This window comes from Hipposideros armiger, unplaced genomic scaffold, assembly GCF_001890085.2.
Source record: "Hipposideros armiger isolate ML-2016 unplaced genomic scaffold, ASM189008v1 scaffold_160, whole genome shotgun sequence".
NCBI classification, from domain to species: domain Eukaryota; kingdom Metazoa; phylum Chordata; class Mammalia; order Chiroptera; family Hipposideridae; genus Hipposideros; species Hipposideros armiger.
Window position 1 is genome coordinate 3,020,640 of NW_017731510.1, and position 25,890 is coordinate 3,046,529.

Here is a 25,890-nt window from a genome sequence, read left to right on the forward strand (position 1 = left end):
CTTCATAGCACTTAGCATCACGTGACATTATCTGTTTATTGTCTGTGTATGATAGAAGCTTTGTGGCCATGTTCACTGCTGTATCTTAAATGACTCGTATACAATGGGTGCTTAATAAATATTTGCTGAAAAGACTGACAGCAAATATGTAATAATCAACATCTATTATCTTAGTTCTTATAAAATGCCTAGAGCATTGTAAAGAAGTATATAAAAAAGTTCACTGTAGTTAACTCTGGGTGACATTTTTTTATTTTTATTTTTCTGAGTTTTCCAAATTTTCTACCATGAACATGTATTAACATTTATACTCAGAAAGACATTTCAAAGAATCAGGGTGTATACTATGTTTCTTGACTTTTGTACAGGCTTATAAACACAGCAAAGACAAAAGAAATCAAAATGTTAGCAGATGTCCTAGATTGGACTTTGGGCCATTTTTCCTGTTGTTTACTTTCCCATATTTTCTATATTTATCAGCATGAATTGTTTTCATAGTAGAAAAAAGTTAAACTTTAAAAAGAAAAAAAACAAACTTAAGGCCCACTAATTATTACTTGTTATTTTGTGGAATTCAGTAGCAACTGGACTTTATTACAAGTACTATAATAAAGTTTCTTTAACTTTTTATTTTGAAATTATTTCAGTCTTACAGAAAGCTCAAAAACAGTACAAAGAATTTTCATGAATTTTCACCCATATATTATTTTACCACATTTTTTCTTTTTCTCGGAGACTCCTCTCTTTCCTACCTACCCTCCTTTCTCCTCCTCCCTCTCCCCAATGTGTGTGTGTGTGTGTGTGTACATGTGTACATATATCCTTTAATCTGTAACAGTTCCTCTGTGACTTGACCTCTGTGACTTGATGTTTTTGAAGGGAGCCAGCCATTTATTTTGTGAAATGTCCTTTGGTCTGTATCTTCTGATGTTTCCTCATGATTAAGTCAGATTTAGGATATGGCAGGACTGTCACAGGGTGATGACAGAAATTATCTGCTTGTCCTATAAATACCCATGTTAACTTTTATCACTTGGCTAATGTTTTGTCTGTAGGTTTTGCTAATGTGAAGTCCCATCGCCCAGTCCTTCCCCCACCCCCGCCCCAGTGTAATTCATTAATAAGTATCTGTGGGGAGACACGTTGAGACTTTGTAATATCACCTGTTCCCATCCTACTCCTGCCCACTAGTCTGAGCATCCATTGTGACTCTTGCCCGGGACACATTATTGTAGTAATTGCAGAATGATGACTTGTTGTTCCATAATTTCTTCTACATTTATGAGCTGGAATTCTGCTGCAAGTGCTTTCACTTCTTTCCCAATTATTCATTTGTTCATTTACTTATATCAGTATGACTCATGGATTCTTATTGTACGGGTTATAATCCATTGTTTTTATTATTATTTATTTTGATGCTCACCATTTCTCAGATGTGGCCAGTTGGAGCCCTTTCAGGCTGGCTCTTGTGTCCTTTTGGTATGTCCTCACCACTCTCTGAGTATTTATTTTATTTAGAAAAGCACTGCAATACATTCTAAACTCATCATGTACTTTTCCACCGTCAGCCCTAGAACTAGTTATTTTCCAAGAAGACACATTCCTTTTAGTGGAGAATGAAAAGCCAAAATTTTGACAGACCAAGATCTAGGTGCTAGATGTGTGTGTTAAAATTTCTGAAGGACCTTGTTATGACTGGTTTCTTGTTCCACAGAAAGGACTCATAACAGACACACTAGTTGTTTATAATGAATTTTAAATACAATTGAAAATCCATGCATAATTTTATGCGTTGGCAGCGTGGAGGCATACTTCTCAACCTGACATACTTGGACACAAGTCCAAATGGTCCTAATAAATTCATACAGAATTCTTTGTCAGTAAAAAATGAATAAATTGCACTTACTGAATGTGGTCCTTAATTCATTCAGAATTATTTTAATTTAGTTATTAATAGGCTTGCCATTGAAAGTGAGTAAAATCAAGCTTTGCAAATAAGCTGCTGTTTGCAAAACCAAATACGTAATTGCAACACTTTATTCTTGTTCATCAGTAAATATAGTTCCTTCCACTTTCTTCTCTTTAGTCACTTGTCAGCTTTCAGCAGCTGGGGAAAGATTAAGTATGCAAGTCTTTAATTCCTGTTTCTTTTTATAAATTGAGAACTTCCAATGGGAATATAGTATCAATTGCATTTTTTAAAAATAGGGCTAAGCCCTGAAGGTAGAGGGCACATACCATTTATCCTTTATAACTTATACGGTGTCTCACAGAGTGTGGCTCTTAACAGTCGTTTCTGTGGTTTGAGAATGCTGGGGTAATTTTTGCAAGAGACTGTTGTATACTCCCATATGCTTGGTGATGTATACTGGTTCCTATTAATTAGATTTCTGCATAGCTGGAGGGAAAGGAATAGAATTTTTTTTAGAGTTGCACTGGAATTTTTTTTTTTTAACTATGAATGGTCAAGTAGAAAAACACAATTTAGTGGGTTCCATTTGGCTATGTCTGACCTTGAAAACAAACCACTGATAGACTTGGATTTAAAAGCATTTGGAACATGGTGTTTGTCTACAGATCATTCAGTTGACTGGGCAGGAATTTCCCCAAATGGGCCCCATAAAGCAGTAGTTGTTAGGTGTTTCCAGGCCCAGTCAATTTGAAAACATGGTATGCTAGATGCTTCCCTGGCAGATTCCTAATGCACACTAGCATAGTAAAGATTGTGTGATGCCCCAAGGCATAGGAACACATTTAATCTTTTTAGTCCAACACTTCCCAAACTTGCTTGAGCAGGTTGTATAACCTGTTAACAAGAAAACACTGGAATATATCCTGTGTTTTAGTGAAGAGATGCTCACCAAGCCCTGGCTCAGCACAGTGCAGAGCTAAAAGGCAGAGCTTATATCTTCAAAGAGCGTCTGTAAATAGATGAGATTAGAGTTATATGAAGAGCTCTGTGACTGGGATATGCTTAGGGTATTGTGAGAGCACGGAAAGGGCACCCCAGTCTGCATTTTGAAGGATTGATTTTTAAGTTAGTGCATTTTTATTCATTTATTCCAGAATCTTTTTGAGCACCTACTATTAATATATATAAGTCAGGCATGCCCTAGCCCTTGGGGATTGATACAGCAATGCACAGGACCAAAGAGAGTCCTTGTCCTCTTGGATCGCACATTCTAGTGGAAGGACACTGGAAATAAGATGAATAAGTACAAGTGTATAATGTATTACATGGTGGTAAGTACTAAGGAGAAAAATACAACAGGGAGGGGATAAGAATGTGTGTGTGTGTGTGTGTGTGTGTGTGTGTGTGTGTGTGTGTGTAAGTGCAATTGAGCTAGGGCTACTGGAGAAAGTCTTACTTAGAAGGTGACATTTGGGTAGACCTAGAAGAGGTGATGGAGCAAACCATGTGACTCTCCGAGACTAAAATGGTCCAGGCAGCAGGAACAGGAACTACAGAAGCCTGAGGAGAGGGGGTATGATTGGCATGTCTGCGAAACAGGAGGGGCCAGTGTAGCTGGAGTGGAATATGGAGGGAGAGGATGACGGTTGATGAGGCCTGCAAGGTAAATCGAGTTAGAGCACAGCACTAGGAGCTTATAAACCGTTACCTGGCCCTTGGCTTTTATGACAAGGCATGGAAGATTTGCGAATGCTAAGGAGTTTCAGGATCTGGGAGAAAGTGGGATGGGTTGAGGGACTGCAAGTTGTTTTCCTGATTGGAGCACAAATAAAGGGCAGAAATGAGGTGCCTCCTGGATCCCACTGAGAGGCTTAGATTTTTACCTTGAGATAATGGGGGACAATGAGGGATTTAAATAGGAAGGACACAGTCTGATCTTTCTTTTAGAAAGACCAGTTGGCAGCAGTGTGAGGAAGTGGATTTGAGGGTGGGAGGTGAACCAGAGAGCAGAAAAAGCAAAGCTGCTGATGTAATTCAGGAGAGAAAAAAGGAGGGTGTGAGCTAAGGGGAGGTGGGGAGGGGTGGGGATAGAAGTCATGAGGTTCGGTGTGCCATGAGCTGTAGAGGGAGCGAGCAGTCACAGATGACTCCGTTTTTTGCTTGGGCTTCATTTTGGATAGTTGATGCCTTTCAAAATGAGCTGTGCAGGTCGGAGTCAACATGAAAATGAATTCAAAGCAGAACTTGTACAGCATTGCACATGGATATCAACACAGAAGATGTCGATTAGCTAGTTAGATACACAGGTCCAGCGCTCAGGAAAGAGTTTATAAGGCAGCAAACAAACATTAATTTTGGATATCACATCTAGCTCTAGTGTCCAAAAACATGTAATTTGTGTGAAGACTTCGTTTCTCTGCCTTTTTGAATCCATTTTGTATATTGTGGGAGTGAGAAGTGTTGGCAGAATTGGACATGACTGCAGAGAACCATACTATAGATACATGGCTTTAAGGAAACAGCTGAAATCAGTAGTCTCGGATTTTCCCCCCATTTTTAGCAGAGAATCGAGTAGGCTGGTGTTTTTATTGATTTCTTTATTGCTCTTATTTTTTTTAAGAGAAAGTTCCTCTTGTTGAGACAGTTGCACTATTAGAATTTATAAAATCATGCTAATCTTAAATTCATAAGAAATACTTGTCTAGTGTCTATAAGTAACCACTTAAGCAGCAAAATATTGTAGTTCATTTTATTAAGGAAACAGGAAATTACCAAGTGTCTCATGGCCTGAAATAATTCATGGAAGTTGATAATTTCTAGCGAGGAAGTTCAGGGAAATACATGATAAAAGCAGGGAATTAGAAGTTAGAAGACCAAATTTTTGTTTCATCTATTTCTCCCACTTACTACTAGTCATGAGATTTGGACAGGCCACCTTTCTGATGCTCAGTTTAGTCACCTGGAAAATGAAAGCAGTAATTCGCTGTTTACCTCATGAGCTCACTCAATTCCTTGAACAGGTGTGTGCCAGGAGGCATCATTCTAGGGCTGGGCTATATCTTGGACAGACAGACATGGTTCTCACTCTCACAGAGGGTGTGGTCTTGTAGATTACAGCAGAGTCAGGAAAGTGGAGATGAGAGCATTGTATAAACTGTGAAGCACTATGAAAGAAACATGGTTATTCATGCACCAAGTAAGTTTTCTTCCTAGAAGGTTCAGGTTCTCTTCTCATTTGAGTGATAAATGGATAGAATATGCAAATAAAAAGAAATGGTAAGTCTATGCACAGACCTTACACCCTTCACAAGAATTAACTCCAAACGGATCACAGACCTAAATATAAGTCTATAAAACTCCTAGAAGAGAACAAGAGAAAACCCGGATGACCTATAGTGATGACTTTTTAGATACAACACCAAAGGCGTGACAAATGAAAGGAATAATTGGTAAAGCGGACTTCATTAAAATTAAAAACTTCTGCTCTGCAAAAGACACTATGAAGAGAATAAGAAGACAGACCACAGACTGGGAGAAATATTTGCAGAGGACATAATCTGATGAAGGACTATCAAAATTGATACAGAGAACTCTTAAAATTCAACAATAATAAAATTCAAATAAGAAAACTAACAATATGATTAAACAATGGGGAAAAGACCTGAACAGACACCTCACCGAAGAAGATACACAGATGGCAAATAAACATAGGAAAAGATGCTCTGCCTCATATGTCATCAGGGAAATGCTAATTTAAAAGAGAACCCTGCCAACACCAAGTGCTGGTGAGGACATGGAGCAACAGGAACTCCCGTTCATGGCTGCTGGGGATGCACACTGGTACAACCACTTTGGAAAACAGTTTGGCTGCTTCTTATAAAGCTAAACATCCTCTTACCATACAATCCAGCATTCGTGCTCCTTGTTATTTACCCAAATGAGGTGAAAAATTATGTCCACACAAAAATTTGCACCCAAATGTTTATTCACAATTAGTAAATACTGGAAGCAACGAAGATGTCCTTCACTAGGTAAATGGATAAATGAACTGTGGTACACTCAGACAATGGGACATTATTCAGTGATAAAAAGAAATGAGCTATCAACCATGAAAAGACGTGGAAGAAGCTTAAATGCATGTTAAGTGAAAGAAGCCAATCCGAGAGGCTCCATACTATGTGATTCCAACTAAATGACATTCTGGACAAGGCAAAGCTATGGAGACGGTAAAAAGCTCAGTGGGTGCCAGCGGAGGGATGGAGGATGAGTAGGTGGAGCACTGGGGATGTTTAGGGAGCACAGGGATGCTCAGTGAAACTATTCTGAGTGATACTATAAAGGTGGGATCATACCATTATGCATTTGTCCAGACCCATAGAATGTACGACACCAAGAGTAAGCCCTAATGGAAGCTGGGTTTTGGGTGATGATGATGGGTCAGTGTGGGCTCATCAGTTGTAATAAGTGCACTGCTCTGGTGGGGGTGCTGGCGGTGGAGGAGGCTGTGGGGTGCAGCAGGGGATGTATGGGATCTCGCTGCATGCCCTGCTTGGTTTTGCTGTGAACCAAAAACTGTTCTTAAAAATAGAGTTTATTTTAAAAAGTGGTCGCTCTGTTCAGAGGAGGTAGGATGCAGAGGTGCCTGGCACACTCAGAGGAGGCAGTTATTAAGTGTTTGTTGAATAAATAAAGGAATGGAATTGGGATTTGGAAAGTCAACATGAGCAGATACGATTCCTGTCTTGCTGTCAGATTTTCAGGAATGTAATACTTTAAGAAAAGTAATTGTGTCTAGCATTCACAGAAATGCAGAGGTGATTTATATAGAAAAATTTAATTCAGCATTCAAAATACTGATTTTCAGAGAGTGCTAGAGTCACCGCTATATCCCTAGATTTCAGAGTATGAAATAGAACAATTTAATGCCATTGGAAAGTGTTAGGCACAATGTAAGGTATCTGATGTTTCCAATTGTGTGTGAGATAAAAATCCTAAAGTTAGAAACCAACATGATTTATTGAATTATCTTGGGAAGCAAAAGGAAAGTGATCCTAGTTATACATTAAGCATGCAAAATGAGAGTAATTTTTTTCCCCAAAGAAGTTCAGTTTAATAGGAAACAACTTGGGTGATAGCTCGTATAGCAATTAAATAAATTTCTATACTATCTGCGGTATTTTAAAATTCTGCAACTTCGGGTCCATTTCAGATATGTATGAACATCCCTAGTAAATTTTCAAAAATTTCTAAAGGCCGTTGACCATGACACAATTTTTATTGGGTTGTTGGAAAAGTCATGATGTATTTTTTCTATGTTTTCGTTGCAAGAATGCATCATAACTTTTCCAACAGACCCAATATAATCATTTGACAACATCCCATGTATTGCCAGTATCAGCTTTGGTGAGAAGGTGTTAAGGCCGCCTCAGCAGTTAACACATGGCTTTCTCCATTCATTTTCTTCTATAGGCAAACATGCTGAAGACATATTTGGAGAGCTGTTCAATGAGGCTAACAACTTTTACATCAGAGCCAATTCCCTTCAAGACAGAATCGATCGCCTTGCTGTCAAAGTTACCCAGCTGGATTCAACAGTGGAAGAGGGTAGGTAATTGCATGAAAACAATGAGTTAGAAGTGATGTTGATAAGACAGTAGTAATTAATTGCAGGGTAATTACTGCTTTTTCCTTGGGGTAGTATGCTGATATTTCATCTTGTCTTTTGCTAGAAAAATAGTGGGGCTTGGGGAACCCACAACATTGAGTTAATCAGTGATTAAAAGATTCATATCTTGTCTATCTCATATGCCATACTCTCTTTTTTAAAAAAAAATAACACATATAGCAATTGTTTTAAAGGATTCTTTGAATGTATTCGGTATTAAAAGACATAATTTAGGTTATTGGTAGTTATTTTAAAGATTTTTTTTTTTTTTTACCTAAAAATAACAGAATCACTCCAAAGATACAGGCCAGCTAAGAGGGAGGGTTTTGCATAGAGTGCAAAGGGAGTGAAGGCTTCTATCCGTATTCTTGTCAGGGTTAATGCCTGTGAATAATCGTGGCAATACTTCTGATGTAACTTCTCAGAAATAGCGTTTATTGAAAGCCTTTAGACTTCGCAGTCTTAAAATAATGTGGCAAGCACTGTGTAGTTAACTAATCATTTTGATGATAGACCCTGAAATTGTGGCAGTTTCAACAACATTAAAAGTGAACAATTCCTTTTTTCTTTTTTCTTTTTTTAAGATTTTATTGGGGAATTGGGGAAGGGGAACAGCCAAATTGTTGTCCTTCAGTCTTAGTTGTGACGGGTGCAGCAAGTTCAGCTCCAAGCCCAGTCTCCATCTCGCTGCGCATTGGCAGCTCATGGCCTCTAAGCTCAAGGTGCCATGTTCAATCTTAGTTGTGGGTGGGCATAGCCCACCATCCCATGTGAGAGTCGAACAGGCAATTTTATTGTTAGGAGCACGGTACTCTCACCACCTGAGCCATCCTGCCACCTGGTGGCAGCTCAGTGGCTGCTGAGCTGGGGCTCAGCTCACTGGCCCATGTGGGAATCGAACCAGTGACCCTGTTGCTTAGAGCTTGCGCCCTTACCCAACTGAGTCATTCAGCAAGCCCCTCAACAATTCTTTTTTAAAAGTTTCACTTTCTGTTATCTTTTGAATAAAGGCTTGAGATTAGATGGGAAAAAACTAATCTGTAAAAATGTACAAGAAATGCCATTTTATATTTACTTTAAGAAAAATGTTCAGATTAAAAATTATTTTCACTTTTATGTGTTGGTTATAATTTCTCTTAAAATGATCCTAGCATCTGATTTTTCCACCTATAATAATATTAGAACAAAATGAAGGTTTTATTATTTTTTTTAATGTGCTATTTATGGAATTCACCCATCATCTAAGAAATGTTTGCTCATGTTCAGGTCTTTTTCAAAGCTCCAAATTAAATTAGTGAATTAGAAATTTAACAAAAATGTATAACATTGAAATTTTACCATCCATTATAAACATTCTTACTGACTTTTCCAACAGTAATTGGGGAGCAAAAGACATGCTTTTTTAAATGTGATGTTTTAAATTTATCTTTTATTTTTAAAAGTTAAAATTTTAATAGCTACTTGTTCTATTCAGAAAAAGAATTTGTAACATCTTAAATCAATCATTCACTTTTCAAATTTGTATCACAAGTGATTTTTAAATGTTTATCTTCCTTCAATTTTTTGTTGTCTCTTGCAATTGAAATGCTTGTGATAAATCTTACACTGGAAAAAGTCAATCTGTAGATTAAATTTCATGGATTTTATAGTACAGTTCATATCCTTAAAATCCCCTTCCAATTAAGATTTTACCTTATTACAGATGCCCCTTGACTTACAATGGGGTTACATCCCGACAAATACATTGTAAGTTGAAAATATCGTAAGTTGAAATGCATTTAATACACCTAACCTACCGAACTTCATAGCTTAGCCTAGCCTACCTTAAATGTGCTCAGAACACTTACATTAGCTTACAGTTGAGCAAAATCACCTAACACAAAGCCTAGTTTATAATAAAGTGTTGAACATCGTTGACCATCTCATGTAATTTATTATAAGTATCACTTTTGCATCATCATAAAATCCTAAGTCACACCATTGTAAGTTGGTGATCATCTCTACTTTCCTTGGCGTGGATGTTACAGTATAAAAATAAGAAAAAAGCACTTGACCAAGGTAGGAAATCTCTGTTCTATTAGGGGCCTGCCACTTTTTTGCTGGGTGATCTTGGAAAAGCCACTTAACACTCTCCCTGACTGCATTGGTCAAGTGGGACAATGCACCAGTGTGCCCACCCTCAGAAAATCTGTGTCAGAGTCAGTGAGTTAACACATGAGATGTCAAGTGTGTACAAACACAAGAAATAAGCATCATCAGCTCTGAGTTTCTCACTCCTCGACGTTGTTTTATATCATGCTACTTAATTTCCAGGACTATCTCTTGAAAACCTTTGCTGCCTTTCTTTAATGTTCATGTCAGAAAAACTTAATGCCTATTTTTATTTGTTTACAGTTTTTTGTATATTTTGCAGAAGTCTTTCCTACACATATTATATTAACTGTCTCCCAACCCCCCTCATACCCAAATCTATGTGTTTACATGCCTGTTACACTCATAACTATATTCCTATGTGGTTTCTGAAAAATGCTATTTAAATAAAAAATGATGCTTTAGTATTAGGTTCAATGAAGTAATTAGGTCACTACAGAAAAAAAAGACATGACTTCATTTCAGAGATAATTGTTACTTATAAGAGGGAAGGAATGCACATGCTACTTCAGCATGGTGTTAAATGAAAAATAAAAAAATATTTGGTTATTCTAGGAGATGTTTATGATTGTGACTCAAATTATACTTATATTCTAAACAGTGAAAATCTTTCCATCTAACTCACCTTGGGGGACTTTTCTCCAAATAGTGTCACTACAGGACATCAACATGAAAAAAGCTTTCAAAAGTTCCACAGTCCAAGACCAACAGGTGGTTTCAAAGAACAGCATTCCTAACCCGGTTGCTGACATCTACAACCAGAGTGATAAACCACCTCCCCTGAATATTCTCACACCGTACAGGTAGGTACAGCTTCACCTGTTCCCAGAGCCTTGTCAGTGTCGGTGTGTGGGAGAGGTCGGCAGTGCTGTGCAAGTATCTTCCAACTTGGAAAATGAGAATTGCAGTATCATACATAATGAAAGTAATCATTGCTGCAGAATTGTTCAAGTTTTCATATTTCAAAATGTAGATAAACTTACCAAGGGGAGTGTGAGCTCTGACTTTAGCTTTTAGAGATGTAGACATCTTAAGTAGAAGTGAGCACATTACATAACAGTATTGTGTGTGGTTATGCTATTCCTCATATTCAAAGTCAATTTTTAAAGGAGCTGCATAATTCAGTTATAATGCAGCAAAATGCCTCTCTCAGCATTTCAGCACTGCAGAGACATTTGTTATTTAATTCAGAAAAATGTATTCTGCAGCGTTAGGGGTTTTCAAGAGTGAAAATACAGTCAACAAATTAACCTTCTGTTATTGTAAAATAGTAGAACACATTATGAGGACCAGACTTCCAAGAAAAGAAATGAAAAATATATAGTGCAGAAAATTAATATTAAGAAACTAAAAATGCTTTCTAAAACACCTGTCTGTCCTACCTCTTACCACATCAGTGCTTTCTTTCTGTATTTTCTGTCACCTTCCTTCCCCTCTCCCTTTTTCATATACTTTCTCATTGCACTTTGGAGTTCCTCTCCCATCTTTGTACCCTTCTGTGGGGCTCATTCCTTCAGCCTCTGAGGATCACAGACTGTGGTGGGGAGCAGTCCTCACAGCCCCCAGGGTTAGCCCTGCCTGCTGGTCCGCCCGCAAAGGCCTCTTAGAATTCAGTGCGTTCTTCGCTTCCATTCCTGCCTCGGAGGGCCCCTCGGCCCAGAGTTTTTCTTACTGTGAATTCCTGTCCCTTCTCAGGGCCCAAAAGTCAATGTTTGGACCTACAGCTCTGCTAGTAAAGCAGCAGTTGAAACTCCATCCCTTTCAGCATGGACAGAAAAAGAGGTTCTCTCCAAAAAATGTCATAGAGAGCCCATGGAAACTGTGGTGGGAGAGGACCAGGACGCCCCATTTTTTTATGAAACAAGTAAATTTTTCTAGAGGTTTTAGCACACTCATTTAGAACTGATGCTGTGTATGAATAGTGGTATTTTAAGCCTCATGTTTTAACTTTGGTTTTGCTTATTTAATAGGCATTTTTGTGGGGCAATCAGTTTTACTTGGCACTGGGAGCCATGAGGACTCGCTTACTAAAATTTCCCTAAGAAACTTCACTAAATATCCGTTCTACAGGGAAAGAACCCAGAAAACCCAGCTAACCACTTATATTTCATTGATCAAGAAGAAATACTTGTTTGTGATGATTTAAATTTTTAATTACATAAAAAATGAGTTGACTTTCATGTATATTGTTTGTATTCAGTATTATGAAAAATAAAAAATGTCTGACTTTTTAGTAGTATTTAAGAATAGCAGTGCTGATTCAAATCTACTTTTTGTTACTACAGTAATATTTGGGGTATATAAAGCACAAACTTTTGCATTTGAGCTTAAGTATGACACTGTCACAACAGTCTTAATATACGAGAAGTACAATGTGACTGAAAAATCAAATATTTAGTTGCTATAAACATGGGACATTTCTGCTTATATTTTTATGTCAAGGTTCACATTTGTTTAGGTGAGTTTCGGCCCTCATTTAAGCATTAGCTCCATTTTTATTTTTTTAATGTACATTTTATCTTAAATTTTGCAGCAAGTTCATGCCCAGATTTTCTATGTCTTCATGTATATTGAAGCCATAGTATCTTCAGGAAACAAACTATATTTTTCACAATAATGTTACTAATAAAATCACTGTAGTGCAGGTTGCTTATCAGGAAATTTGGGAAAGAAAGGAAGGATTTGATGTCATCAGAGGTTAAAGTAGAGTAAATGGCACTGGTTTGTTAGTGATTTTCAAGGAGCGACCAGAGTAGCCCTCGTAGGCACTGGGGCCTACTATCTGATGAGGAGACGCTTACCAGCACGGGCGTAGCAGGAGCTTCCGGGACAGACAGGTTCCCCTGGAACAAAGCACATAGCTTTCTTTGACTATTTGGGCTCAAGCTCTTTGCCACAGTCATTTCACTGATTGTTGCTTCCTCTGTGTACCTTAAATGACTTATTGAAATATTAATTTGAAATGTCAGTTTTCTGCTTCCTCTTGCAGGTAATCTACAAGCCAAATACTTTCTAAAGCATTAGTAGCATAGAGTGTTTTCTTCATATCATAATTATTTTGAGGTTTACGTTTGATTAATATTACAACTTTGGATTCATGTTGGCTGCATTATTATTGGTTTTTGATAAATGAGTAACTTATATAAAGACTTGAAATATTCTCTAGACCACAGTAATTGTAATGCTGCTGGAAAATGAAATGGATACAAGTGAATTTTCTTTGTGGGTTACTTCCACATTAAAAATAGTTCATCACTTTTTTCTTAGTCACTTACACACCATGAATGTTTTACTCCCTTTGTAAATGAATTTTTAAATCAGGCAAACCTGATTGAAGAAAAGGGACAGAATACTTACAAATCCTTATCCTAATAACATTGACGCCCCAGAGTAGAAGTGAATGTCTATAAAGAATCCATGCGTTTCTGTGTATGGCCCCCTGTTGGAATAAACAAAACATTTCCTGAAATGAGGTGTTAAATATTGCTGTGTATGAGCCATATTGTGATTTTTAGGAGTGTTTTTCTATACTTAAATCTAAATTTGCAAGAGTACTTTTTACCTAGTTATTCTAGAAAAGTTACTGTTCTTGAATGTTTATACTTTTTTTCAAATAAGGAAATCTGAGAAACTTAATATATAGGACAGTTAAAATGCCCTGTGTAGATGTTATAATCTTCATGCGTTAAAATTAATATTAACCCTTTATGAAAATATCTAACAACGTTTTTCTTTCCCCCTAACTTGTAATACCTTGGTTTATAGAGATGATAAAAAGGATGGACTGAAGTTCTATACTGATCCATCCTATTTCTTTGACCTCTGGAAAGAAAAAATGCTACAGGACACAGAAGATAAGAGGAAAGAGAAAAGGCGTCAAAAGGTAAATAATTCCAGTAGGGGAACTATACTTATAAATGTATAAATGGGATTCTTTTTATAAATAAAATAGTTTATAAATAAACCAGTAAATCTTTACTTAAATAGTTGAGAGGTTGGATTTAGTGCTGAAGTTTTTAGAGATTGTATTTTTTACATGAAGATACCAACAAGTCAGTCTAACAAAGGAATACTATTTTTCAATAAATATTCTGAATTTGTTCTCTGACCCTTGCTTTGCTTTCACAAAAGTAGTGGCTAAAATTTCAGATTTGTCTGTAACCATCTTTAAGAACTTCTCTCCAACTGCTCTTTCAAATTTCATAAAACAGTCAACATTCCATATCAGAAATCATTATCTGTTTTTGACTTTTTAAAGCTTTCTTAATTGTTGGGTTGCCCCCTAGCTGTAATTAATGCTTTGGTGAAATGTTCATATTGGATTGAAAAGCGTGCATGATCTGCAAGTTCAGAGGATGGTATTTTCTAGAAATGAGATGCTTTGGTGGGTGGCAGTAGGCGAGATCACTGCAGGTCTGAAGGTGACGGCACCTGCATTGTGAGCACTCTGGGACGGACAGACCGCTCTGCTCACCTTTCGAAACTTGTCCCATTGGGGCCCAGAAATTAGACTGAAGCCACTGAGAAGAGTGAATGCCCCAAACACTTCTATATGGAAGCTATGTTTTTAAAAAGCACCACCTGGATTGCTTGGTGAATACTAGAGTGTTTTAGTTAAGAGAAATGCTTAGCTCTTTGTGGGTCGGTGGCCTTAAGGTTTTGAGGCATTTCGATGTATTGGCCCAGTAGGAGCAACAGTTTGGAATGGAAGAGAATTTGAAATTTGGAAACAGGATTTAAGAAAGGGAACATGGCAACAGTTTTCAGACTGCACACGTAAGATGTTACCACTGAGCTCTAGGAAGGAAGTCCGAAGGCTTGGTTAGGCATCCCTGCTCTTTGTGCTGGTGGGTTGCAGAGATTAACTGGGGAATCTTGGAAGAGTTGCTGAGTGTTCAAGTGGAGAAGTATTCAAGCAAAGAAAAGGAAGATGCTATTAAACAGAAAAGAAACAGATATTTAAGGCTTGTGGGTCTTAATCCCCACAGCTCTTAGTAGTAATGGGACAAAACCCCTGGGCTTTGAAGAGTAATTTCCTTTAAAACATGCCTGTCCTTTTAAATTACCTTCTAGGTTTCCCTTCTCAGTGGTACTTTTGGCAAAAATACTTAATTTTTCACCAGTGTTCTTCCGGGGGGAAACAGCCTTAATCTACCTATGATTATTGTGTCTTCAAAATTGTCAATTCCTTGGCTGTTTTGCCTCCTTCCACTTCTCTCAAACACGTAAAATTCTGATAAGAATTTCTTATTCATTCATTTATATAATGATTCTTTTTAAATGCCTTTAAATGCTGGATAAACTGGTGAAAATTACAGGATTATCACCCTCATGGAGATTGCAATATAGAGGGGGAAACACACATTAAATAATCATGCATCCTTCTGGAACTCATAAAGAGGGAAAGAAACTTGGAAATTGTACTACAAACTTCTTTGTGTAGGACGAGAAAATGAGGCAGGATCTCCTTCATTCTGGAAATCCTCCAGGATTGCAGAAACGCGAGTTGCTCTCAATTTGGAACTCACAAGGCTACCTGAAGGAAAAATTAACTTAGAAAATTTGGGGATGAGAAATGCATTGTTTCTGAACTTTGATTCCTTAGTTTGGTAGTTTAAAAACATTTTTAAGATTACACAAATACACATGTTGTTGTAAGTCTGCAGTTACCATGCTGGTAAGTGTTGTGAAGGAAAAGCAGGGGGCGCTGGGGCTGGGATGACGAGGTGGGGGCAACAGTGAAAATGAAGTGCAGTGTCAAGGGTGGCCCCTCTCAGGGGTGTCGTTCACTGAGACCCAGCCATGGGCAGCCTGTGGGTGCATGTGTAGATGAGAGGGGTGCTGGAGGAGTGGAAGTGCTCCAGAATTGGGGAGCCTTCTGAATGGAAGTAGCTAAGATCATTCTGGACTCAGAAACAGTTTGGCATTTTCCAGGGATGTTACTGTAAGCCAGTGGATGCATCCCAGTTACCATTTTATCATAGGCAGTTCGTGTGTGTGTGTGTGTGTGTGTGTGTGTGTGTGTGTGTGTGTTGCACATGTTGGTGGGTAGATTTGGAAGCTGAGAGTTACTAAAACAATCCCTAAGTTGTCAACATACATCTCTGAAAAGTAAGGGGGATAGTCTAATATAATACAGTGGTTCTTAATCAGGATGTATATTGGAATCCATTGAAATCCCCCTCTGTTTTTTTCTTTTGGATTCTAAAAGTATATGAACAATATATGCTGGTTGTAAAATTTCAAATTACACTGAAGTAAATACATTAGTTTAGAAAATTTGAGATGTTTCTCCCTTGCCCGGCATAACTAACCACTGTTAACATTTAACATTTGGGTGTGCATATTTTTAGATTTAGATTATTTTTCAGCATTCATAAATATATGCAAACACATTTCACAAAGTACTTTTATATACATATATACACAACTTACACACACACATATACAGACATAATTGAAGATGTACTTCCTTTTTAATAGTTGTAGTGTTCCAATGTGTGGATGCTTCATAATGATTTGCCCGTTTCCGTGTTAACAAGTATCTGGGTTGTTTCTAAATCGTTGTTATTATAACACTGCGGTGGGTATCCCCATACTCACATGCAGATACTTCTTTGGGGTAAATTCCTAGAAGCCGAGAGTGTTATAAATTTTGAAAGATACCATCATATTTTCCCTGACTCTTAAAACATTGGACCAGTTTATACTCTTGAGCTAGCTCTTAACTAACTGAGCCACTCGGCCGGCCTCACTTTATACTCTTAACAGGCCTCCACCAGTCCTGGATATATTTTTTTTTTTGATGAGCCTCTCTCCCCCCAAAATCTAATTTGTGTTACACATCTTTTCATGTATAAACCATTTATGTTCTGTGAACTTCATGTTCACAGTCTTTGCCAATACATCACCTCTGCCTTGTTAGTGCCTCTGAAAACAGTCTGGTCGCCTGTCTTCGCCTCCCCATGAGCCGTCTACCATCCTTTTGCCTAGCCTGCCTGAGGAGCTCTCTCACCTGTCCCTGCCTTTCCCCTTTTAGTCTGTTCTCTACAGCATAGAGGAATCTTTTCAAATGCCTCTTCCTTTTCAGTAGTCATCCCCCCTTCTCACTTCTCAGTGGTTTCCCATTGCTCTTAGGATAAAGAACGTGTTTTTAGTGTAGGCTTTCAGATCTTGGGAGTCATTCCCCCTCTGTCCTCACTCAGCGTCTTTTGTTTCCCGTAACCTTACTCCGCCCCCCTCAGAGCCCTGCACACCCTCTCCCCCCCCCGCAGGATGAATGCCACTCACACCGCAGATCTCATCTCTCACTCAGCCTAGGATGCTGTCCCTGACTTCCAGACTACACAGCGTTCTGTACATGATACATTTATGCTCTGATCACACTGCATAATTATACATTTGTGTGTGTGTGTGTGTGTGTGTGTGTTTATTTTTTAGAGAAGCAAAGATTTTTACGGAAGCAAAAGCACAGTTCTCTTATGAGAGGAGGTACCCGAAACTGGAATGCCGCCAGTTGTGTGGTTTCGTAGGCTTCCCTCACTGAACTGCAAGCTCCTTGAGGACAGACACATGTGTTTTGTTTGTTTGCGGTTTGTATCGTCAAAGCCAGGCATGGATTGGGACATAGTGAGCTCGCCTGGATTTCATCACTGATTGAATGTGCGCTCAATATAAAACCGTGTGTGGAGGGACCTTAAGAGGGGATAGGTCTTAAAGGCATACAGTTCTTGTCCTTAGAGATCACAAAATCGTATTAGGGAAGCAGGGAAAACAAACACACAAAGAAATCATTGCCCTTGCCTTCAAAGAAGCATGTATGTAGGACCCAAGTATTTTTTGCACACATTTTTGCTGGCACATCAGGGCTGAAGCAAGAATAAGTCTTTGTATGGGAAGGTAAGTTCTTACCTTGCTTTTGTTTGGGGTTAAACTTGTCGCAGGATTAGCTTAAATATTCTGTAATAATCTTTTAGAAACTAGAAATAGAACTTTTGAATTATTTTTTGAACATTGATTTGCATGTTAACAAGCCAGTCAGAATTGTATAGGGGTGGGAAATGATTGCTCTATATGGTGTTGTCAGACATTTCATCTGTATAGTATAGATCTAAAAGGTATATGGCACATTTAAACGAGCTGAAAGCCTAGTAATGTAGGAATTCTCCACTAAAAACGATGGTAAGCAATTCTGGTAGTTGTAGCAGAGTAACTTTTACTAAGTTAGGTTAAATAGTTAAATATCAGTTACTTTTTGTTGGATCTGTTGCGTAAGAGAGTATATGCTGTGTTAGAATTTTCTTAACATTCAAGTGATGGAAGGCTTTGTTTCACGAGCATTATGACTGCATTTAACCTGTTTTCCTTTCCCTTCTGTCTCGGCATGCTTGCTCTCTTTTCCTGGACCTCAGGAGCAAAAGCGTATAGATGGCACAACCCGTGAGGTGAAAAAAGTTAGAAAAGCCAGAAACAGGCGCCAGGAGTGGAATATGATGGCATATGACAAAGAGCTTAGACCCGACAACAGGTTGTCTCAGAGTGTGTACCACGGAGCATCTTCCGAGGGATCCCTGTCCCCAGACACTAGGTGTGTGCGTGTGTGTGTAGCTACGCCTCTGAGTAGTGCTGGGTCATCTTATACACTGAATATGACCAGTAGCTTTGGTGTTTATGTATCCCGTAGTGTGTTTCCAATCTTCCCTGAAAAGTTAATTGTATATATTTTGTTTTGGATTTTGAAATAATACTTTAAAGCAGTTTTATTTTACGTTGGTTACATTGTATGATTTCCATATCTCTGACTTGTTTATTTTCAGTTAATCTAGATGTAGTGTTTTAACATCGATTCTAAACTTGGGCTTTATAAGTGCCAGTGACTTACCGTAATCATTTAATTCTTTCTATTCCTCTTTAGCTTACCACGTTGAATTTCCTTTGCCATTTGGTATCAAAAAAACAATTGGTTGTGGTAATTGATGTTAAGGAATAACTTCAGCGTTCTTTTTGATGACCTTTTCAAAGAGTTTTCAAAAAGTGATGGTCAAGAGATATTTATTTCTTCAGTTCACTAATCTTATGTGGTCTAATTTCAGGAGAAGAATTCTGTTGGAGTTTACTTTAAAATTTGTTAACAATTCAGTAAAAATATTTCTTGCAGGTGCGAATGTTGTGGTCCATAAGTCACATTTTTCACAAAAGGGATTCACTGAACAACAGGAACTGACTAGTCAATTTTAACTTTCAGTATAATTTCCTCTTTCTACTTTTGTAAACTTGTTATTTTTCATTTTTATAAACTCTCAACGTCTCCCATCAGCATTTAAATAATTTGAATAAAGAATCTTTATATGATTAAAGAATGTATCAAAAGGGCAACAACTGGACCTTGCCTTATATCTGTGTCCTTTTTAAAAAAAAATTTTTTATCTTTACAACCTTGGTGTTTAGCACAGACACTGCTTATGGAAGATACTTTGTATTCGGTAGTATCTAACTGCCTGTAAATATTCCCACCCCAGAAGGGCTGTAAGTCATTGGGTCGATATGAGGCAAGTTCTAGGTACTTTTCTGTACAGGATGTTATCTGTTTTACACAAAAAATTATTGAAGCATTAACTGAGCTCTCGTCTCAAGATTGAATTTTCATGTCAATTTATTTCTATAGAGACTAAGCATGGTGATACAATTCTGCTCTTAGTGCTGTGGGTGGGGAGGAAGGAATACTTAAACTTGATAGCTCCCAGGATGTCAGTGTGCTTTTTGTTTTTTCCAGCTAATTTAGTTGTGATTGTTTACTCATGTGGAACATATATTTTATTTTATAATACTCCATATGTACTCTTCTGTCTCATTACATACAGATGGAAAAGTGATTTTTTTAATACCTCTATTGCATGACTGATAACTCATTCTAGCATCTGAAATTAGATTGCTCCACACTGGGTATAAAATTGGTGGTCATTAAGGTGATTTAGTATTCTGCCTTTGGATTTATATTGTTTAGATATATCCTCATTTCTCTTATTTTCAAAAAGCAAATGGAATTATAACTTTTGTTTCTTCATTTCCTTTTGTCTCATACTGGTTTCCATGGCCTCTCACTATATGCGTGCACCAGATAAATAGATTATAATTTCCCATTGTACTTGGATTATATTCCTTGATTTAGAAATGTTTATTTTTATTTTACTAAAATGTATCACATTTTTATTATAAAATAAATTTTTTGTATTTGGAAATTACAGGAAAAATTAATATGTTATCCATAATCCTATTATCCAGAGAAACCGCTATTCATTTTAGTGTATTTCTTTGGTCTTTTTCTGTACAGGTAGGTTTTTCTCTTACAGAAATTGAAATCATGCTCTATGTTTTCAATCTTGTGACAATTTTATTTTTTATATTCATGTTTTAAGTATTATTTAGAAACATATTTTTAATGGATCTATCCATAATAACTGAGGGAAATTTGAATGTCAAGTTTCATGGCATGAATATAAGCTGTTCATATAAGTAATATATTTAACCCACTTCACATAAGCTAATCATAAACTTTTGCTCATTCTATAGATCATCAGGAATGGTTTGTTTATAAGTGTAAATTTAGGTTGAGAATTGATGAACTGCTTGCCCCCTGCTCTCTTTCACCAGTATTTAGGAGTGTGGTTACCTCCATACCCAGCTGTCCTTGTGCTGTTTCTCATCCTGGTCTAGGCCCTGTGGTACAGCTCTCCGACTGCCTGCCTGTCTCCCCACAAAACCCTGAGGGAGTCATTGGGTTCTCCCACTGAGGGTCCACTGCTTACACTTCTTCCTGTTTCCATATTGTCTTCACTCCTACCAATTCTCTTTTCTGTAACAAATCATTGGAGGACCACCCCACTCATCTCCACATTGGTACGGTGTCTTCTGTGGCTGATTTCTACCTTCCTGTGGGGGGTTCTTTGTCTCCCAGCATACCCCGACTCCTCGCCTCCCCTCCAGCTCATTGGGGTCCCCATTAGAAGGGCCTTCACTCTTCAACTGACCAGTCCTCTCTACTGCCCACCCTTCCTCAAAGTCCTGCCCCCAGAACTCTCCTAGTGTGATTCTTGAATTCAGATGTTCCGTTACACCTTCGTCCATCTGGTTATCCCTTTTTTATTGGCTCCTTTGGGCTCTGAGTCACAATGCTACTTTATAAGGATAGCACTCTAAATGATTCCAGAATATTTTCAATTTCAGGCTCCTCATCTCAGAAGCACTCCATATTTCGCTAGATAACTTTCTTTCCTTTAGAAAGCTTTACACACTGCCCATGACATAGTCACACACACAGTCAAGCACGTGTCATCAGTAACTCCAGAGTTTTAGGTATTTACATTGTAAAAATATGCTAAATCTAAATACAGGTCAGGCTCTTCCCCCAGTAAAGATATTTTTAACTCACTTGCCAGCAGTTTGCATAGTTCAAAAGACATAATCACATATGCACCATAATCTAGAATTTATACTGCAATTAGGGAAGAAAAAAGTGAGTTATTATTATACTACAATTAGGGAAGAAGAAAGAAAAAGCAGCAGCAGTCCCCTGTTACATAGGGGGCTTCGCTGTGCCATGCGATGCTTCAGTTAAGAACAGCTCCTGTCTGGATTCCAAGATGGAAGTTGGGTGCGTGTCTCCCCTGCCCCTGCACATCCCCATGTGTGTCCGCCTGTTTCCTTCAGAGGGAGAAACACAAGCTGAATCCTAACCGAAACCAGCAAATAAACGTGCGAAAAGTGAGAACAAGAAAAGAAGAGTGGGAGAGGAGGAAAATGGGCATTGAGTTTATGAGTGACGCAAAGACACTGGAACAGGCAGGGAGCACGAAAGAGGACAGAACGCCCAGAGGGTTTGTCGTTTTGCTTTCTTGGATTGCCAGCCTCGGGCTGCCCACCGCTTCGGCCTCATGAGAGGATGTGCAGCCCCTTGTTGACCATGTGCCCTGTAACCCGGCCAGGAGCGCGGCTGTCTGTACTAACGCCATGTGCAGCTGTGACATTCACGAGCACTTGCACCCCCTCGCCAGGGCCTAGCTGGCCTCTGTCTGAACTCTGTCAACTAATACACCGTCTCCATTCCCTTGTTTCACCCGCAGCTACGCATTCAAAGACGACAGGAAGGCCTTTCCATATTGCCCCACGTTCATTCTTTCTTTTTCGGCTAAATGCATTTCTTCTGTTTAAGACAACTCCTAGTCACTGTTTTGCAGTCTTGATTTTCTGTTCTAACGGTTAATATTTATCCAGTTCACCTGCCATTTTATAATGTCTAATTACATGCTGTCAGTGTCATTGCCACTGGAGTGTTCTGTCTTCGATGCAGTTTTTAAATCAAATGGAATTTGTTGCGTAGCCTCCTCTCTTAGAAAAAGTCCGCTGACACATTGTGAGATGGGTTTCTGCTGTTTCCTGCTTGTCTGTCTGTCTGACTCACCTCAAAGCTGTGAATCTGACTCCATGTAACGCTGGGGGGGCTCGCTGTTAAAGTGATGATGTTGTTGTCTGAAAGCTCCCACGGGGCTAGAGGTGACAGTAAAGGAAGTAAATCTGTGACCTCTGTATACTGGCAATGTTATTATTCAAATAGATGCGGAAGGGAAGTCTTTTTAACTTACATTTGTCCCACCTTTCTCTTGAACGTCAGGTCTCACGCATCGGACGTCACGGATTACTCCTACCCGGCCACTCCCAACCATTCTGTGCTCCCGCAGCCCGTCGCCCCTTCGTACGCGGTGGGCGACGCGGTGCCTCTCGGGCCCGCAAACCAGGCCCCGGAGCATGAGTACCGACCCGCCTCTGCCTCGGCGGCGAGGCACATGGCCCTCAACAGACCACAGCAGCCGCCCCCGCCGCCCCCGCCGCAGGCCGCGGAGGGGCCCCAGGCCTCGGCGCCCACGGCTCCCGCTGACTACGGGTAATGGGCGTTCGCATCGCTACCTCCTAACGCGGTGAATCTTGCGATGTGCAGTGTAAGGATTTTAACCGAGTAGTCAGAGGCCAAGATGACTGGGCATGGAGCTTATGGTTTATGACAAGCCCTGTGTTAAAACAATGCAGTGTCATGCTCCTCCCCTTTGTTATTACAGGTACATTTCGGGGTGTGTCTGTATTCATGTGAACACACGCCCTTTACACACATACTCATGTATGTTTGAATGGATCGTTAAGCCAAGGCATTAAAGGGTGGAATGCCGATTTTGTGAACCGGTCCCAAATCTCCAAGTTTCTCCATGTGTCCTGGGTGAATCACAAATGAGAAAACTGCACCAACAGCACTCCTTACACTTGGCTGTATGATCTCCTCTCTTGATCTTTTAGTGCCCAGTCGCCGTTCTACCACCTAGTTTTCTGTCATATGGGTAAAATTCAGTCACCCCCTAGAAAAGACCCTCATGTTCAAGTGTTCAGTTAAATTTAAGCACCCACCTTTATTTTGATGGGCCTTCCTGGCCCTCTGTTTTTTGGCTTAACCATAATCTTTTAAAGAGCCCCCTTAGAGTCAGTGCCCAGGAAAGTTGAATATGTGAGTCCATTAACCAGTACATTGTTCATTCTAGAGCAGCGTGTGTCACTTTCTAAATATACGTCCCTCAGCTTTCAGAGGTCTCCTTCCTGACCACAGACAGGATCCTGGGTATTTCCCACCCGTTGGTTCTTGTTAAATCAGGATTCCCAGGGTTTGTTCTGGGGCTCTAAGTGTCTGGCAGAAAGAGGCCTGGGGTCCAGTTGCTTTGGAAAACCTGTGACTAAATAGAATTCAGCAGATTTCTTGGCTGTAGGACTTTCAAAGCTTTTGATATACTAATGGGCATTGTGGGCTTGGGGAATTTCCATGGGGATGGAATATAAAATACAGAATTTTCCAAATCTGATTGGAGACAGAACCCTTGTAAGACAAGTGTGTGAAGCCACCTGCTTTTGAGGTTCTCAATATAAAGGATGCATTTGTGTTGCTATTTTTACCTCTACAATCAACTATTTTATTCTAGCATTTCACAGAAAATTGCTTTTTGAGTGGTTATCCTTTGGGTGCATCTCAGTAGATGCTCTTGAATTCCATCATAGTGACTCATGTAGAATAACTGACCCACAGTGTGCCTCTTTGCATCCTGCAGTGTTTTGAATCCAAATGACCTGTGCTCGCTTCGGCAGCACATATACTAGATCCACATGGCAATGTGTGTTGTGTCTGGAGGAGGCCTTTCTGTTAGGCAGGTCAGAACCTCAGGTGCGACCCTCTGTTGCTGCTTTCATGACTCTGTATTTCCTCTCTCCTCAGGGTGCTCCCAACCCAGGCCATTGACTATTACAACCCCTCAGGACCGCCGCCTCCCCCGCCACCCCCCATGATCCCTTCAGCACAAACTGCGTTTGTCAGTCCCCTCCAGATCCCCATGCAGCCCTCCTTCCCAGCACCGGCCGGCTCCTCCTACACGGCCCCCCCTCACCCCCCCTCCACTGGGCTGGTGGTCACAGCCCCGCCTCCTCCGGGCCCCCCTGGCACAGGCTCTTCTCTTTCATCCTCACCCATGCATGGCCCCACAGTCACTGAGGTGAAGCGACAAGAAACTGCACAACCACCCATAAGCGATGCTCGGAGCGACCTCCTTGCTGCTATTCGAATGGGTAAGCAAACCCCCAAATCCGACATCTTCCATTCAGAAGGAGATTTCTGTCTCCAGCCAGCTACAGCCTGGTCTTCAAATGATGGCTCGCTACACTAAATTGTTTTCTAGAATACAGTTAAAGGAGCCTTATTTGATTTTTTTTAATGTGTTTTTGCTGTGTGAAGTAAACACGTAATGATAAAGAATTGAGAATTTGGGAAAGCTTTACTTGACTACAGATAGATAATATAAATGATTCATTGACTCTGCATTCTACTCTAAGGGTAAAAGTATAAATGAAAGGAAGTGAGCTCATATCAATGACTTCTTTTTTTAAAAAAATTTAGGATATGTCCTAGACTTTTCATATTTTTAGCTCGATGTGCTAAGCCAGTAGTTTTCAGCATTTAGTAGCAGCAAAACTCTTTTGTGAGATGCAAGTCCCGCACTACACCCAGAACATGAGACACAAAAGTAGAGCATCTCTGGTCAAACCAGGGTGAGGAAACCTGGACCCTCACCCACGGGGGCCTCCCCTGTCCCCCACATTAAACATCTACTCCTCACCATGTATTTTTCACCCCAGGTCACAGCCCAGGTTGGTTGAGGGTCACCGACAGGATTGGGAAATATTTCAAGAGCTTCTCTGTCATACAGTGCGGAGCTGCACAGTCTCTGGGTCACAGCTCAGTAGCTTCAGTCTGGACGTGACTGAGGAGGCCTCGCTGCAGCATCAGTGATGTCCTTCACGGGACATCTTTGCCTGAGCTCCCACGAGTCAGGCCTGAGTGTGGCACACACACCCTCCTACAGATCCCTGGGTTCTCATCTGTCCCGAGCATCACTGACATACTTTGATTTTGTCAAGGAAAAAAGTCCCAGAGTTATAATACCTCATTGATAACAAAGTGGTCATAGGTGGACAGTGTTTGGCTTTTTGACACCTGGGAGCCCTGTCCAGGTAGAGTCACATGTACAGATATCTAATCATGAGGAAACCTCTGAGGAGCCCACAGCGAGGATATTCTAGAAAAATGTAGAGGTCATAAAATATGTAGCCTGAAGAACTGCCCACAGTGAGGGGTGTCAGTGAAACACGGCAACCAACATAACGGGCGATATGTGCTGGATCCCAAACCTGGGAGAAACCTTTTTTATTTGCTATATTGGACCTCTTGGCAAAATTTAAATAAAATTTGCTAATATATTTTGATAGGTTTTTTTTTTTTTAGAAATTATAAATGAAGTATTTTAGTGGCAAAGAGCAAAGTGGCAAATTCTATGCAACTTATCTCAAATGATTCAGAAAAAAGTGTCTGTGTATCAGCAACAATAATAAGAGGAAGATTGGTAAAACAAAAGTGATCAAATGGTACCAGATGGGGAATCTGGGTGTAGGTTATATGGGAATGTTTTTATACTACTCTTACAAGTTAATCTATAAATCTGAGATTGTTTCAAAAGAAAAAGTTAAAGAATTTACATATTAAATCATCACATCCCATTTGGTTCCTTATTACGTAAGAAAGCAG

At 39.5% G+C, this 25,890-nt stretch overlaps 1 protein-coding gene across 7 annotated transcripts in view; it reads left to right on the forward strand.

Annotated features, from left to right (window-relative positions):
• Positions 1-25,890, forward strand: part of WASF3 (WASP family member 3) — a 136,325-nt gene that overhangs the window by 106,676 nt on the left and 3,759 nt on the right. For 6 of the 7 annotated variants that reach the window (XM_019651462.1, XM_019651461.1, XM_019651459.1 and 3 more), the window contains 6 exons: positions 7,382-7,516; positions 10,378-10,531; positions 13,494-13,611; positions 18,140-18,315; positions 22,396-22,665; positions 24,031-24,377. In XM_019651462.1, coding sequence (XP_019507007.1) covers positions 7,382-7,516; positions 10,378-10,531; positions 13,494-13,611; positions 18,140-18,315; positions 22,396-22,665; positions 24,031-24,377 — 1,200 coding nt within the window. Of the gene's footprint in view, positions 1-7,381; positions 7,517-10,377; positions 10,532-13,493; positions 13,612-18,139; positions 18,316-21,434; positions 21,602-22,395; positions 22,666-24,030; positions 24,378-25,890 lie in introns of all 7 variants that reach the window. The other variant, XM_019651465.1, reaches the window with a different exon arrangement.